Source organism: Pogona vitticeps, chromosome 13, assembly GCF_051106095.1.
Source record: "Pogona vitticeps strain Pit_001003342236 chromosome 13, PviZW2.1, whole genome shotgun sequence".
NCBI lineage: Eukaryota > Metazoa > Chordata > Lepidosauria > Squamata > Agamidae > Pogona > Pogona vitticeps.
The window spans coordinates 4,307,694-4,323,093 of NC_135795.1; the positions used below are offsets into that span (position 1 = coordinate 4,307,694).

Here is a 15,400-nt window from a genome sequence, read left to right on the forward strand (position 1 = left end):
GAAGTGCGCGAGGAGGAAGGGGGGGGGGAAAGGGAGGGTCACGTGACGCCAACGGCCGCTGCGCGCGCCTCTCTCGGGTGTCAGGAGAAGGAAGGAAGGGAAGAGAAGGGAGGGGGGGTTATATGAGTATGCGCGCGCACCGGCCCTGTGGGAGGGAGCGCGCTGGGTCACGCGGCCCCCGCCTCACGTGCAGGGGGCCGGCCAATCCGCGAGCACGCTTTCTCCGTTCCTTTTTTTTCCCCCCTTTCCTCCTCCTCCTCCGCTCGTAATCTATCGTGGACCTTCGGAAGGGAGGGAGAGAGGGAGGGGGAAGGGAGGGGAGCGAGGGAAGGGAAGCGGGGCTCCCTGGGAGGCTGAGGCGGCCGCCGCGGAGGAAGGAAGGAAGGAAGGAGGAGGCGGAGGCCGGCCAAGACGGAGGGCCGCGACGCCGAGGGCCTGCCGGTGGCCGAGGGCGGGGAGGGGTGTGGCGGAGGCGAGGAAGGAGAAGGAGGCCCAGGCCGCCCCCACAGCAGCAGCACCACAACCCCCACCAGTAGCGGCGGCGGCGACCGTGACGACGACGACGACGACGACGGTGCCGGCTGGCTCGGGAAGATGGCGGCGGCAGCTGCTCCTGCTCCTGCTGCTCCTCCTCCTCCTCCTCCTGTGAACCTGCGGCTCGGAGACTTGGTGTGGTGAGTCTGGAAAGGGGGGGAAAGGAAGGGAGCCTGACGTGGGAGGGAAGGAAGGAGGGCCTGGCTCGGAGGCCGACCTCGGGCCGCGCTGGCTTGGCCGGGGGGTGGGGGGGGGGGAGGAAACAAGCCTCGCCTCCCGGAGGCCTCGGTGTGTGTGTGTCTGAGGGAGAGAGAGAGAACGAAGGACTTCGTTTAAGGAGAGCGAAGCGGAGAAGGGAAGTTGAGGGAAACTTTGCCTCGACGTGCGGCCTATTCTTTGGGCGAAGGGGGTTGTTCCCTGGGCTTCACTAAAATCTGAATTTTTCTGGTGAGGGGGGGAAAGGAGGAGAGTGGAAAGTGAGGGTGCCTTTTCTTCACCAGGGCGACCGACTTGAAAGCGCGAAATATTTTCCCCTCACGGTTGGTTTATCTGCGTCGGGCCTTTCCTGAAGGAAATGGTGCCAAGAGAGCCCTTCTCTTCCCTACCTCCCCCCCCCCCGCGCCTAACCCACTTCACAGGCCCTTTTCCAGTGTGTGGTTTTTTATTATTATGTCAGCTTGATCTTATGTTCAGGAGAAGTGGATTTCGGCGCCTTCTGCTGTAAGAGGGGTTGGCTCTTGAAAGCAGCCCAGGCCTGGTAACGAAAAAGAGCCAGATGTGAAGCTAGCGGCCCTCCCCCCATCCCAAACCCAGTTTTTGCCTTAGTCCAGCTCTGTGTCAGCCCTAAATACGGTGCTTGGCCGCCTTCTCCTTTGTGGGGCGGAGGTGCTGTAAGAATTGCTAGGCAAGTGGATCCCAAACCAGTCTGAATGCTGAGTGTTTCTCAGATCTCCAGGACTGTTGTGGAAGAAGCAGAAAGGTAAGCAGCCAAAAAGCTCAGGGGAGAAACCTGTTTTTCCCAGGCCAAAGGGGCCAAAAACAGCCTCCCAGGGCTGGGAAAGACTTCTGACCCTATACTGTATTTGCTGGCATATAAGACTACTTTTTTGCCCTGAAAAACATGCCTCCAAGTGGGGGGGGTGTCGTTTTATACACCGGGTGCACTTCAGTTGGGATAGACATAGCTGCAAACCCTATATTTTGAGTGGAAATGTTGGGGTCGTCTTATACACCAGCAAATACGGTATATATGCATGGATATCTTCTGCAGCTTTGTATGGGTAGCACTCAAAGGGACCAGCAGACTTATTATAAGGCCTTTTTTGATAACCAATATTATAATTTTCTGTTTTCCCATCTTGAGCATTACTAATATTATTGTTTTGAATTGTTTGAATTATTTTAGTTTATAAAGTTTAATGGAACCCTCCCTGAGGTAGAGGGTTCCCTCCCCCTTTGTCTATAGGGGGCAGGCGGGATAGAAATCTAATAAATAAATAAATAAAATATTCCCAGTTGTAGTACAGAATGGGATGACCAACCCCAGTGACATTTTGTGGACCCCACTGACCTAGCAAGACAGGTTCTGGGAGCTAGTGTTGACTGTATTTTACTCCCCGTTTAAGGAGTTTTTTTTAAAAATGTATTTGGTGAGTACACAAAGAAGAACTGTGATCTGCAGAGCTAGGGAAAGTTGTTATATATCAGGGGCAAGACACTGCAGTGTTTTGTTTATTTTTGAAACATGACTGTTTCTGTTATGGGAAGCTTGAAGTTCAGAAGTAGCAAGTTAGTCAAAGCCACATGCTGAGTCTCCAGCTGAAGTGGACTTAATGTCAAGTAAGTAATGTGGTGCAGTGGTGTGTAGTTCTGTGTATGTACTCCATGCTGTCAAGTAACATTCACTTCTGGTAACCCTGTGATTTAATGATCCCCAGAAGCGCCTATCACTAATAGATCTGCTCAGGTCTTGCAAACTGAAAGTGTTCTCCTCCTTTACTGAGTCCATCTCATGTTAGCTCTTCCTTTTCCCCTACTGCGTTCAGCTTTGCACTGTTATCTTTTTCAGTGAGTTTTGCCTTCTCATGATGTGTCCAAAGTATGGTTTAGTCATTCAGGTTTCTAATGAGGGATCAGGCAAGGTTTGATCTAGAACCCTTTTATTTGTCTTTTCAGCAGTCCAAGGTAGCTGTAGGAGTCTCTTCCAATACAACGTTCCAAATGAATCAATGTTTTTCTATCAATCTTCATCAGTACACAACTTCCGCATCTGTATGAAGTAATTTGGAGCCTTGTGGTATGAAAGATAATTTAAATAATTTTGGTATCCAGTTACACATCCTCAAACCTAGGAATCTTTCCTAGCTTCTCCATCCCTATTCTTCCAAGTTTCCTTTACAGTGGTGCCTCATTAGACAATGATAATCCGTTCCACTGAAATCGCTGTTTAGTGAAATCATTGTCTAGTGAAAAGCATTTTCCCCATTGGAATGCATTGAAACCTGTTTAATGTGTTCCAATGGGGAAGAATCATCGTTGTCTAGCGAAGATCAGCCATAGGAAAGCCGCTTTGCAAACCGCAGATCAGCTGTTTAAATCGCTGTCTTGCGAAGCTTAGGTCCCGAAAACACCCGTTTTGCGAGCGCGGAGTGAGCTGTCAAAATCATTGTCTAGCGAAAATCGGTTTGCGAAGCAGGGACCAAACATTGTTCAGCGAAATTCCCCCATAGGAATCACTGTTTTGCGAATCGCTATAGCGATCGCAAAAAGCCAATGTCTAGCAAAAAAAACTGTCATGCGGGGTAACTGTCTAGCGAGGCACCACTGTAGATTTCTTGATTGTGATCCATTTTGGTTAATGCTTGAATCAAGGTGTAGAAAATCCTAATTAATTTAGATCTCATCACATCAAAGTCAGGTAATTCTGCAGGCATTGTAGTCTTCATAACCTGCTCTAATATTGATTTTTCTTTGTTTTCTACATGTTTTGAGTTTTTTTTCTGAAGTAAAACCCATTGAGTTTAGTAGTATCTGCTTCTATATAAATATGTGCAGGGTTTGTTACCTCAATTCCCTAATCTTCACAATTTTTTGTCAAAAGCTTTCTGAAGTAGGTCACTAATAAAACCAGTGTTTAACTGAAATCCTGTAGAAAGTCACAACTAGAGTCTGTTAGTAAGTTCCATTGATTAGTGGGCTCACTCTTGTTGTAACTTGTTACTGGAGTTCAGCCTGTAGGTAGAAAAGCTAATTTCTTCAGTGCTTCTCCTGAGGAAAAAACTTGCTACTCTTGAGGAACTGTCAGGTTAGGGTGTGAGTTCTCTTAGAAAGCTAATAACATTCTGTAATTAGTCTTTGTCAAGAACTGCAGTGGTAGAGCAATTCTTTCTGTTACATTCAGTTCTGCCTTAAGAGCCTTGCGGGAGCTGTTCTACAACATTATGTGACATGCTTTGGCTGTCCCTGCCACTATGAAACTAGCAAGGATTTAAAGCACCACCCATCTTATAAAGCACACTGCAAAGAAAGATGGCACACTTAAATGCCCTAATAGGGCACTGAAAATGTTTAGCAAAATGAATGAGCATGTTTTAGTACTCCACTGTGCTTTGGTTGCTGCGTTGAAGTGGGTTGGAAGGAGCTTAACCTGGTGGAAAGATTTGTGTGATAGCAAATGGACCAGAAGAATGAGATTTCTTGAGGCTTTCTGGAAATTGACAGAAGGAGCAAACCGTGCCCCCCCCCCCCAGTCTTTAAGCTTATGAATACAGTAAAAAAAAGGTGGTGGCCTCTACACCCAACTTATTATCAGAGAGTATAGGCATGACTACTAAAATTTGGATTGTATTTGAAGGAAACTAGGCCTACTTGTGGGGATAAAGCTATCTGTCTTATGATGGCGGTATCCTATCTCAAATGTCAGAAGCTGTATACTGTATCTTTGGATACCATTTAATGAGAACACGAGTTGGAAGGTGCTGTGATCTCGCCTGTGCTTCACTATTTACCTGTTCTGATCATCAAATGCTATACTAATAGGTCTTGGATTTGATCCAGTAGAGCTGCTGATAATGTTTCTATGAAGCATACAACTGTGAGAAGTGACATGAGGCTCATAGGCTCTGTCTCTCTGACCAAGGCATTTTCCCTGCAAAGAGGGCACCAAATGATCCTGCATGACCCATGTGACCTTCACTTATGTAACCTTTTTTTATTAATTATTGTATATAAATATGGAGCTTTGGTTTGCCTAGTTTCAATATGCTTGAAAATCCCATTGTGGCTTGATAGCCCCTCGTCTTCTCGTGGGAAACAGTTTGAAGATTTGTGAGGAAGGATCATGCCTTAAATCCCCACTGAATGCGTATCAAGTGGTGGGTATGTTTGAGGTGGATGTGGCATGTCAGCTAGTATCTATAGCCTGGGAAGTGTTTTTTGGCATTCCCATTGTTTTCCACTTTGTAATGTCATCTGCGGTGAAACTTACTTTGATTTCAGATTTCCAGCAGCTGATATATTAGAGTCTTGGGCTCTTGTGAGGAATTTTATTTAGTCCTGTAAAGAGGCCAGAGGCGGGGTAGAGAGCCATGTGTGTTATTAAAGCAGAGAAAAAGTAATAAATATAATTCTCCTAAATGTTGCCCAAAGAAAGAGGCCATTTGGGGACTCTCTTTCAGGGAGATGACGGTTCCTTGCTTTTTGAGCTTTTGATCTAACGCTAGCAGACAACTTCAGCAGGAAAAGAAAGATTATCTTGCAGTGTTATGCCAGCTGTCTACAAATAAACTTGGTAGATTGGTTTTAATGCTCATGAATTGATTCCTGTCAGATCTCTGCACATGAAAGCCATCTCCCTACATTTCATTCCTGGAGAGGGGGGGACAGAAGAAGCAGATCCTAGTTCTCTATTAAGTTTTTCGGCGCTTACACAAAACATTTGGGAAATGAAGGGCAGCACTTCTTTTTTTCTCAGATTTTTAGAAGCACTAAAAAATCTTAGTGCTGCAATTTGAAAAGGGTGGAAAGCAGCAAGAAATTGAAAGACTGATTTCTTCCATGTCTGGAGATGAACTTGCCAGGGTTGTTTGAGGTGGGTCAAGATTCAGCCACAAATTGCTTGCCTACAGTTGTCAGCTAAACACTGTTCAAGTCCTTACTGTAGAAATCACTCTAAATGTTGTAGACTAGGATTACAGTGGAGGCAGCAGTTTTCTTGTAAAACCATCCGTGACGATTAAGCAAGAGGTCTGGTGGTGTCATAGTTTTATCTGTCATTTTCCCCAACTTTCCTTTGAGGAAGCAGTGTAGCAACGAAACAAGAAAGATAAGGCATGAATGTCTAGAGGTGCATTTGCTAGGAAATATATATGGAGGGGGATTACATTGCATTTAAAAATTGCTTGTCTGTCTCCCTTGTCGTATTGATACTTGTTTGATACTGGCATGTGCAGTGGCTTTCAAGTGTCTGAAACTCGAAGCAAATCCTTTGTTTTTTGATGTAATTGTGTAAACAGATGTGGATATTCTTCCCATTATGAGGATGATCTTTACACCATATGTGGCTCAGACTTCAAAAGTTGGGCCATGCAGCTACTGTGGGATACTATGTTTACCCAGGAGATGCTATTTTAATCTGAAAAGTAGTACATGTAAGGAATTGCTTTCCTAGTCCTGGGAAGACACTTGTAGTACCATTTGAAACTCAAAGTGTTTCTCTTGAGATGGGGGATGGAAGACTGCCCAGTTAACATGACCTGCCTCTCTAACAGTGCTGGGATTAGGTTAAACCATTAAATTCTAGTACTTGTAGTACTGGATTCACATTGGTGTGATCCTGAAGCAGGCTGAACTAATTTAGCATTTGTGGGGAAATGAGATGAGATCACAGTGATGTTTCAGATCAAGAGCTATTAGTTGTTTGGATTGCTCTTTAATGTATTTGATATATCCATGCCTGCTCCTTGTTGCTTATCCCCAGAATTGTATGTAGCAGCTGTTAGACATGTGTAGAGCATTCAACAACAGACTAAATCAAGAGTAATTCTGTAATTCCAGGGTGGCTTCAGGATGGAGTAAGGAACTGTTATTTACTCTTGGGGCAGAATAATAATTAATGCTTGATAGTGGAACCAAAGGTTCAATTCCCCACGGTGCCTTCTTGATGGGGGCTGGACTTAAGTGATCCACAGGGCCCATTCCAGTTCTGCAGTTCTAAGGTGGTGGTGGTGGTGGTGGTGGTTAATGGATCCTTCATATGTCATTAGGCATTTGTTGGTTTAAGATGATGGTCATCAATTTGAATTGAGAATAGCTATATAATAAAGTTTTGACCCAACTCTGGGAGGCGGTGGAAGACAGGAGGGCCTGGCGTGCTCTGGTCCATGGGACCACGAAGAGTCAGACATGACTTAACAACTAAACAACAACAAAATATAGTAAAGTTTGCTGCTGGTGCCAGCCTAGGACTTCTCCTGGATATTCCGGCCATTGAGGTGGTAGGGCAGACCTTGGTTGCGATGACCTCATGGTATATCAGTCCCCTTGTGTCTGCATTGCAGCCATTTCAAGGAGTTGTAAGATGAAGAGAGACTTGTTAAGCTAATACTTTTGCATTCTGGAGTTGTTTCTTTTTCTATTTTTCCTCATTCAGGTTAGCTTAGTAAACTTGACTGAAATATTACACAGTCAAGATTAAGTATGGGTATGATTGTGGAAAAAAATCATTGTTGAATGGGCTGTGAGTGGCTAGGTCATGAGAACAGCAATGCGTGGGTCCCTCTCCTCAAGGCCACAGCTGTTTGCCTTCCTCCCCATTCACGGTAATGACATTTAATGGCAACCCAGGAACCTACAGGTAATGTCATATCCTAGATACATGGCCCTTTTCACTGATTGGTTTTCTTAAGTAATTATTCGTAGGGGAAAGATGTTGAACATTTGCTGTGGTTTTTGACTGACTTTTGATTTTTTTTCCCACAGGGGGAAGCTGGGCAGATACCCTCCTTGGCCAGGAAAGGTTAGTGTTTTGAAGCAGATTTTCGTGTGCATTTCAATGGTGTTGTGACTTCTTAGGCAGAGGAAGAGATTTCTTTTCTAAACATTTGTGGTGGGTTTTGAAGTGACAGCTACTTAATCATTACCTTACTCTCTGCAAAACTGGTTTTCCTCTTCCATAAATAAGTCATGACATGACTTCAAAATGATATATGCAGTCTGGCCCTTTGAACGTTTATGCAAAAGCAAAACATGCCATGTTTAATGGGACCTACCCCTAAGTAAGTATTCTATAGAAATACACATCAGAGAAAACTTGGTTAAAAATGAGTTCATATGGCTATAATGAACCTAAGAGGGCATAAGGCCAGTTTTTAAGGGTACCTTGGTTCTGTAAATGCTAAATTTCAGACTCGAGTCATATCCACCAGCAGGTCCATAATTTTATCCTGCCATGAATAAGAATCACATGTGTTAGGTAGGATGTGCCATCCTGATGCAAATGTATCTGTTTGGCCTGCCCTTCCAAAATAAATGTAGTGTGGGAGGAGGTGAACTGTTCAGGGTTTGCAGTGATTATTCTGTTATCCCACCCCTATAAGGTGGAGTCATCATTCTATTCTTCATGCCATGGAGTTCTCCTGTACATTGCAATTCCTGATTCCAAAGTGACACAGCCACATTCTTTGGTGCCGTTACTTCAGAAATGGATGTGTCTGCCTCAAAAGTCATTGTTTGGATTTGATTCCCCTTCAGTAGTTCTGTCAACCCATTTTTTTCAGGCTGTGATCTGTCACAGCATTGCAGTGTTAATAAAACACACAAAAAAACCCAAAATAGTTTCAGTAACCATGGCATTGGTTCTGGCACATAGATCTTGAGAAGGATCCCATAAACTGAACTTCCCTTTTTAAATCTTTTGCTAGGATGTTTTATCATTCATTATATTGCTGTGGTGCCATCACTGGGCGTCGCAGGGGGCTTGCTTCCACTCTCGGAGAAACTCAAGAAATAGTTGACAGCTGTGATAAATGACAGGATTTACCTCTTAATATGCTGGTGCATCCATTGTGCTTCTGCAGCATTTCTCCTTGACGTAAATGAGTTATCTGGGGATATTAGCAATCCATTCTAATGCTAGGTTTTGTGAAATGTACTTAACCCTGCCAAACTATTTACAGGATTACCAGCGAGGCTTAGTCAATATTATGGGGACTGGCATGATAGCTGAGAATCCTGTTTTGAACAGCACAGTGCTTAAATATTGATATACATACAGAAATGTTGGAGTCTTTCTTACTTGCTGACTAATAGAGGGATGGAGGTTTTTAGGATGTGTTTAATGAACTAGGGCTGTAAAATCTAATAGTCCATGATTTCTAATCAAATAGCCACTCAGTCATGAAAGCATCTTAAAAGTGGGGTATTTTTGCCATATGTAAATGTGGGACATGACGTCATATCAACAAGCCACAGCTTGCATGTGGGAAAGATTTGGAAGGGTGGGCACTAGAAGTAGTCTTACAGCTAGAAACCTCGATTTCAAGAGGGCAAGCTTCCTTTATTGGCACAGATATGCTTTTCAATTACAAGGTGCCTTCTGCAGGCCGTACACTAATTCTGTCTTACGACAGTTTTTGTCAAAATGTATAGTAAGATCATGGAACGAGTGCAGTATACTGAATATGGTGGCAAATTCGGGTTATCATGTCTCTTAAGTGTTGCTTATTTTTTTTGCTGCCAGATTGTTAACCCACCTAAGGACCTGAAAAAACCTCGTGGAAAGAAGTGTTTCTTTGTGAAGTTTTTTGGGACTGAAGACCAGTATGTACCGACTTCTTTTCCTGGGAAGGGGGGAATTTATTTATTTTTTTTAAACTTCAGGTTTGTTTGTTTTTTAAATTTATTTTCATTTGGAGGCTGTTGTGCTAGCACATTGCAGTTTTTAAATTTCCAGCAAAAGGGATATTAACTGATCATGTAATAGAAAAACAAAATCGTCTCTACGATCGGGGCTGAAGAGGCTAAGATGATAGCTAACTTTCAGTTCTGGAGGATAGACTCTTTTAGCACTGTATCTTTTTTTTGTATTGGGGTAACTTAATAATTGGCAGGGTTTGGACATACCAGCAAGCCAGAAATCCTTAGAATGAATGAGCAAGCGCTCCCCTTTGGTTCCCCTTGCCAGCGGAAGCCGCTGATCAAACCGGGGGGAGGGAAGCATTTGAGGTTTGTTCATGCAGCTTTCTCCCCAGCCTGGTCCTCTGTAGGTGTCAATGGTGCAACACCTGTCATCCCCAGTTAGCATAGAAATTATGGGATTTCTAGTCCAGGATATCTGGAAAACAGCGGTGAGGGGAGATTGAGTTATTGTTCTGTCTGAACTGAGGCCCCCACTTGTTGCTCTTCTTATAAGTCAGAATCGTAAGCCCGGGTTTATTTATGCTTCAGATGCTACCAAGCTGTAGCAGCTAAACAGACTACAAATGGAAGTTTCCTGGTCTGTTGAGTTCTTCTCGTTGGCAAGGAAAAGCAGCGGAGTGTGGCCGAAGGGAATGTAGTGGCGCACTCGCTCGCTCCTGATAAACCAGAATTCTAAAGGATTTTGGCTTCTGGTTACAGCCCAACCAGGCCAAGATAGGGTTGATGCTGAAATGTGTTTCATGAATATGACATCGCTGTCTTAGTGGCGTTTGTTTAAAAGCCAGACTTTCGTGCTGAAGATTGCTACCATTGTGTTCAGCTGAACAAGCAGCTGGCTGAATGGCAGTATATGGGGGAGGATTTCAAAATTGATTCGTGCTGTGGAGAATGGAAACCTACAAGAACAGTGGACCCAGCAAAGATGGTTGCTAGCACAGAAAATGATATTTTTTTTCATTTTTGGTACACAGATTAACATTGGTTTTGTCTTTGAAATTTCTCCTAAAGAGCTTTTCAACTTTCTTTCACTGTTGGAGCAGTGGGGAGGGGGGGAAAGTTTGTTCCTGGTCTTTTTCTCTCTCAGATCCATATAGCTTTAGGATCGTTTGTGTAGAACTTGTGACCAGTGCTTATGTACGGTTGTGATCAAGCAGTTGCAAATATTTCTCCATGGCAGTGGTATGTTTGGCTGCCTAACACTTTAGCCAGACGGTTCTGAACTCTCGTCATTCGGATTTAATTCCCCTTCGGTACAGTCTGGCAGTTTTTGAAAATCAAGGTGACATACACCTTTCAAGTGTTGCTAATCAGATCCCCAGGATCCCAATGCCGTCTCCTCATTTGAACAGAGGATCTATTGGGGACAGATGTCAGCTTCAAGTGTCAAGTCTAATGAAACCAAGGGCAGTTAAGCCTTTGCATTTATTCATTCCTTTGTGGCTGAAGGAGTCGTAGTCAGTGGAGATACAATGCTTCAGCTTTATTTAGCTTAAATCTGTCCCAGGATAAAAGAAAAAAAGTTTCCTCCAGGCTAAACTAAAAGTTTCCTCCAGTTGTCAGAACATGCTTTATAAGCATTGCATTTGTTTTAGACCACTGTAGTTGGAAACACTTCATTATGGCTGTCCTGTCATTAAACTGAAAATGCAATTTAACTGTGTATCACTAAGAAATGTCAAGCATTTGACTAGTAAGAAGACCCAAAGCCTGGCACGGTAGAAAATCTTTACCTGCTGACAGAAAGACCAACAGGCAGGAGGCCAGATTAGCTTCCCACGTTAAGGAGTTTCAGATCCTGAGAAAATGTCTTCCATGCACACAGCCCACAAGCATGCCTCTGAGGATGGTGGTACTGAAAGAAAATTGTGCTCTCAGGAGCTCAAAGCTCAGGCAGTAATGTATTTTATATATATATATATATATATATATATATATATATATATATATATATATATATATATATATATATATATATATATATATATATATATATATATATATATATATATATATATATATATATATATATATATATATATATATATATATATATATATATATATATATATATATATATAATCTTTACGAGAGAGAGAGAGAGTGAGCATATATATACTTATAAAGATGATTTACATTTATGGTACTCATTTATCAATGTATTTTGAGTGCATAAAAGCTAACACCATCTTTTATAAAAGTTGTCATCCTAGTTCAACTAGGGACCATGCATTTCAGGAATCTGCTTTTACACATCCTAGCTGGTTGAGGAGGTGAACTAAACACCAAAAATCCACTCGCGTTTTGGGCTTGACATCCGATCAATTCAGAGAACAGTACCAGTTTGAACCAGGAAAGCACAGGGGAATCTTATAAGGCTTGTGGAGAAAAGATTTAATATGTCGAATCTGTTTTGTACAGAATAATTTGTAGTTACCAATGATTGCCTTTGGGATCTTGCAAGCTGAAAAGCAGCTCCATCTTCTAAGAAAGAAAGTCTCAGGTCCACAAAAGTGTACACAGAGAGTTTCATAGTTAATCTTTTTCCAGGAATGTGGTAGCTTGTCATTAGTTGGCAGATGTAGGCAGTTGTGAGTGTGCTCCCAAACAGTATAAATCCTGCAGAGAGAGAGGTATAGCAAACGTGTCTATTGCTGTGTCAGCCATGACCCTAATTGAGCCAAACTGGTACCTCTAAGGAAGACTCAGAACCCCCCCACCATGGTAATAACAATCATTTATTCATTTATTCTGGGGTAAAACCGGGTTATTGGAGTTTTACCTACTGAACCAGTCAGTGGGGGTCACCAGTTGCATCCAAAAATGAGACTGATGTGCTTTTGACGGGAAAATGCCCTTTCTCTTTATTAGTGCTTGGATTAAAGTGGAGCAGCTGAAGCCTTACCATGCTCACAAAGAGGAGATGATCAAAATCAACAAAGGCAAAAGGTTCCAGCAAGCTGTGGATGCCGTGGAGGAATTCCTCAAGAAGGGCAAAGGGAAGGACCAGGTGAGAAATCGGCCACAGAGTTTCCATGTGACTTTTCCCCCCTCATTGCCAGGCAGGGGCACCTGGCTGAGTCTCTAGGACTGTGTTTTGGAAATCGTGATTAAGATGACGTCTGTATTTGTAAAGCAGTTAATGCTCATGGTTGCCTGTCATGGCAGTGATTAACTTTCTGTGAATTGAGAACAAAATTCGTTTGCTCTTCCAACAGCCTTGGTTTGTTTGCACAACACTCTGGAGCGGGAATATTAGATGAAAAACGAAGTGGGTCCTTACGTAGAACAGGCCGTTCTCTTTTGCGTCTCTTTTTCTGTTCTTCTCACTCACACCTTGTTACAACCCAAATTCATGGTGCTCGGTGTGCACCAGCTTTCTGGCAGACTCCTCAAACCCCCCTCCCCCCTTTTTTTCTTTTCTCTCTCTTTCTTTTGGAGTGTGGGGAAAATAAAGCCGCTGCCAGCCACCTACTCCTTCTTTTTCCTCATCCCTTCTGTTCTGTAATCTCTCAGGCGGCTTCTCATAACTCCACCGAAGAGAAGAACCGGCGGAATTCCAGCGAGGAGAAGGGCAAGCAGGCCCTGGCAGAGGAAAAACTCAAAGCTGGGTTGTCTGAAGGGAAGCCGAAAAAGAGGATGTCTTCGGTTTCCTCCGAGCGAGGGGTGAAATGCCCAGTGAAGAGAACCTACGAGCAGAGCCCCCGGAAGCGAGGGCGCCCCCCAAAAGATGAGAAGGTTTGTCTTTCGCGGCTCATGTCCTCCCATCTCCATGCTCGGTGAGCTTGCCCAGACGGAATGTGGTCCTCACGGCTGACCGGATGGCTTCATGGTTGTGCCTCTTTGGAAAGTTGCATGTGTTAGCTGTTTGCGAGTCCGGACCCATTCTTTCACAGCCATGGTTAAGTTGTAGAAATGGGCTCTTGCGGAGTGCGACGTTTAATCAGACCTTGACTGGCCTCTGTCCGTTTCTGTCTGGAAAATCCACGAGTAATGCTGTGCTTCCACCTTGCCGCCCTTTTGCGAAGGAAGGGGCGGCACATTTCCATTCTCGGTAGTCATGTAGCATCATCTCCATCCCATTTGTACATTGAATTAGATGAAAAATGCTTTCCGACTCTCTCATTTTTCAGAGCGCTTAGGCTGGACGGGAGCACATTGCATGAATTGCCATCTAGAGGATGCTGAAGAAATGTTTTTCAAAGTGGATGAACCAGCCAGAAGACTTCAGTGTCTATTGTTATCTGCCGTCAAGTTGCCTTCGACTTAACAGGCACCCCCATGAACAAATCTCCCAAATGCCCTCTTCCTCAACAGCCCTGCTCTGCTCTTGTAAACTCAGTCGGTCCATCTCATATTTGGTCTTCCACTTTTCCTGCTGCCTTCCACTTTTCCTAGCATTATTATCTTTTCCAGAGAATCCTGCCTTCTCACGATGTGTCTATGTGTTTGTTTTGTTTTTGCTAATTGATTTTTGGGTTTTTCCCCTCCTTCTTTCAACCAGACACCTTTGTGATCTTTCTTGAACATGGTCACTTAGTGATACTGACTGCCAACGTCTGTCCACCTCTGTCCTCTTCAAGAGAGCTGGAATGACATATTTTGACTATTGCCCTTCCCACTGCAATTCTTAACATCCAAATAGTTTACTGTTCAGTTTTACAAGAGAACTAAGGTATTCATAAATGAGTCCTACATTCTGCTGTTCTTTTGACTTTCCGCTCCCACTTATGGATCCAATCTTTAGGAATTAGGCCATAGTCAGAAAATATACCATAATTCTTCACTGGTGCTCATTTCTATTTGTGGGGGGGGGGCATACAAAAACTGCTCACAACAGAGTTCAGGATTTTGTAATTCTCTTCCTCCAGACTTGAGTTTTGGTTACACCTGTTTAGTGTCCAAACCTCCTTCAAGCCTGAATTTCCCAGCTAAGGAAGAGAAACTTGCAGGGCAGTAACAAGGTAAAAACTGAGTTTGCCTTGAAATAATGTAGTGTCCCAGGGAATTATTATAGTATCCTTTACGCTTGGACAATTGCCTTTTCCTCACCTGTCCAATTCTTGACCGGAAGCATCTTGTTCGGGAGGCGTTTATTCATGCATACTCTCAGTAGCATTTAGGCTGTCCACTAGTGCTTATAATGTGTGTGTTGATTATTTTACCAAATTCAGTGGTTACGGCTGCCTCCTCCTTGCTGTGGAACCTTGAAGCAAATCTCCTAGTTTTTCAACATATGGATGTCAGAGAGTCATGTTCAGAAGCCCAGTTTCCTTGGAGGACAGCCCTGCTTTTGAAAGAACAAATTGCTGGCTGAGACCTTCTGTTCATATTTCTGGCTGCGGCACTTGAGTTGTCTTGGCAACTGAAATTGCCCTGGAATTGTCATTCTCACGGAAGCCACACTGGGATTGCGAGCAAGTATCGAAGATTTTTGGGAAACATCTCATTGAAAGGTCTTTGGCCCTGAAAACGAGAGCATTCTAACTCTGAATCCTGTAGCCTCCTTATGGTGTGGTGGAGTCTGGTGTAAGAAGACGCTGGCCAGATGTCCAGATTAGAAATTTGCATCTGTCGCCTGATTTCAAGCATTGAGGTGTCTGTAGCTGTGACAGTAACAAAGGGTGGAGGCGATCTAGAGAATAAGAACTAATTCTGTCTACTGTTTGAAGTGAAATTCAGCCTTTAAAAAAGACTTCCCAAGAGAGCGTGCATGCATAAAACGCGCGCGCACACAAACGCCACAAACTTCAAAACAGGAAGGCTTAAAACAGTCATGAAGCTACCATTAAATAGTGGAAACTCGGTTTAATCACCTGGCAATGTTGAAATGTGTTTAGAGCTTGCCTGGAGGAAAGCATTGTGTAACTGGTGTGTGTGTGTGTGTGTGTGTGTCACATTTGAAAAAGCCCGGTTTTGCACCCCAGCTAACTGAGCTTGGAGAAAAACCTCC

The 15,400-nt window shown here is 43.6% G+C and overlaps 1 protein-coding gene across 13 annotated transcripts in view; it reads left to right on the plus strand.

Moving 5' to 3' along the window:
- The first annotated feature begins 358 nt into the window (after window positions 1-358).
- The window catches only part of GLYR1 (glyoxylate reductase 1 homolog), a 35,322-nt gene continuing 20,280 nt past the window's right edge, over window positions 359-15,400 (plus strand). For 8 of the 13 annotated variants that reach the window (XM_072982374.2, XM_072982376.2, XM_072982377.2 and 5 more), the window contains exons 1-5: window positions 456-674; window positions 7,513-7,549; window positions 9,272-9,351; window positions 12,319-12,457; window positions 12,964-13,185. In XM_072982374.2, coding sequence (XP_072838475.2) covers window positions 595-674; window positions 7,513-7,549; window positions 9,272-9,351; window positions 12,319-12,457; window positions 12,964-13,185 — 558 coding nt within the window. In that variant the 5' untranslated portion in view covers window positions 456-594. Of the gene's footprint in view, window positions 675-7,512; window positions 7,550-9,271; window positions 9,352-12,318; window positions 12,458-12,963; window positions 13,186-15,400 lie in introns of all 13 variants that reach the window. The other 5 variants (XM_072982380.2, XM_072982381.2, XM_072982382.2 and 2 more) reach the window with 2 other exon arrangements.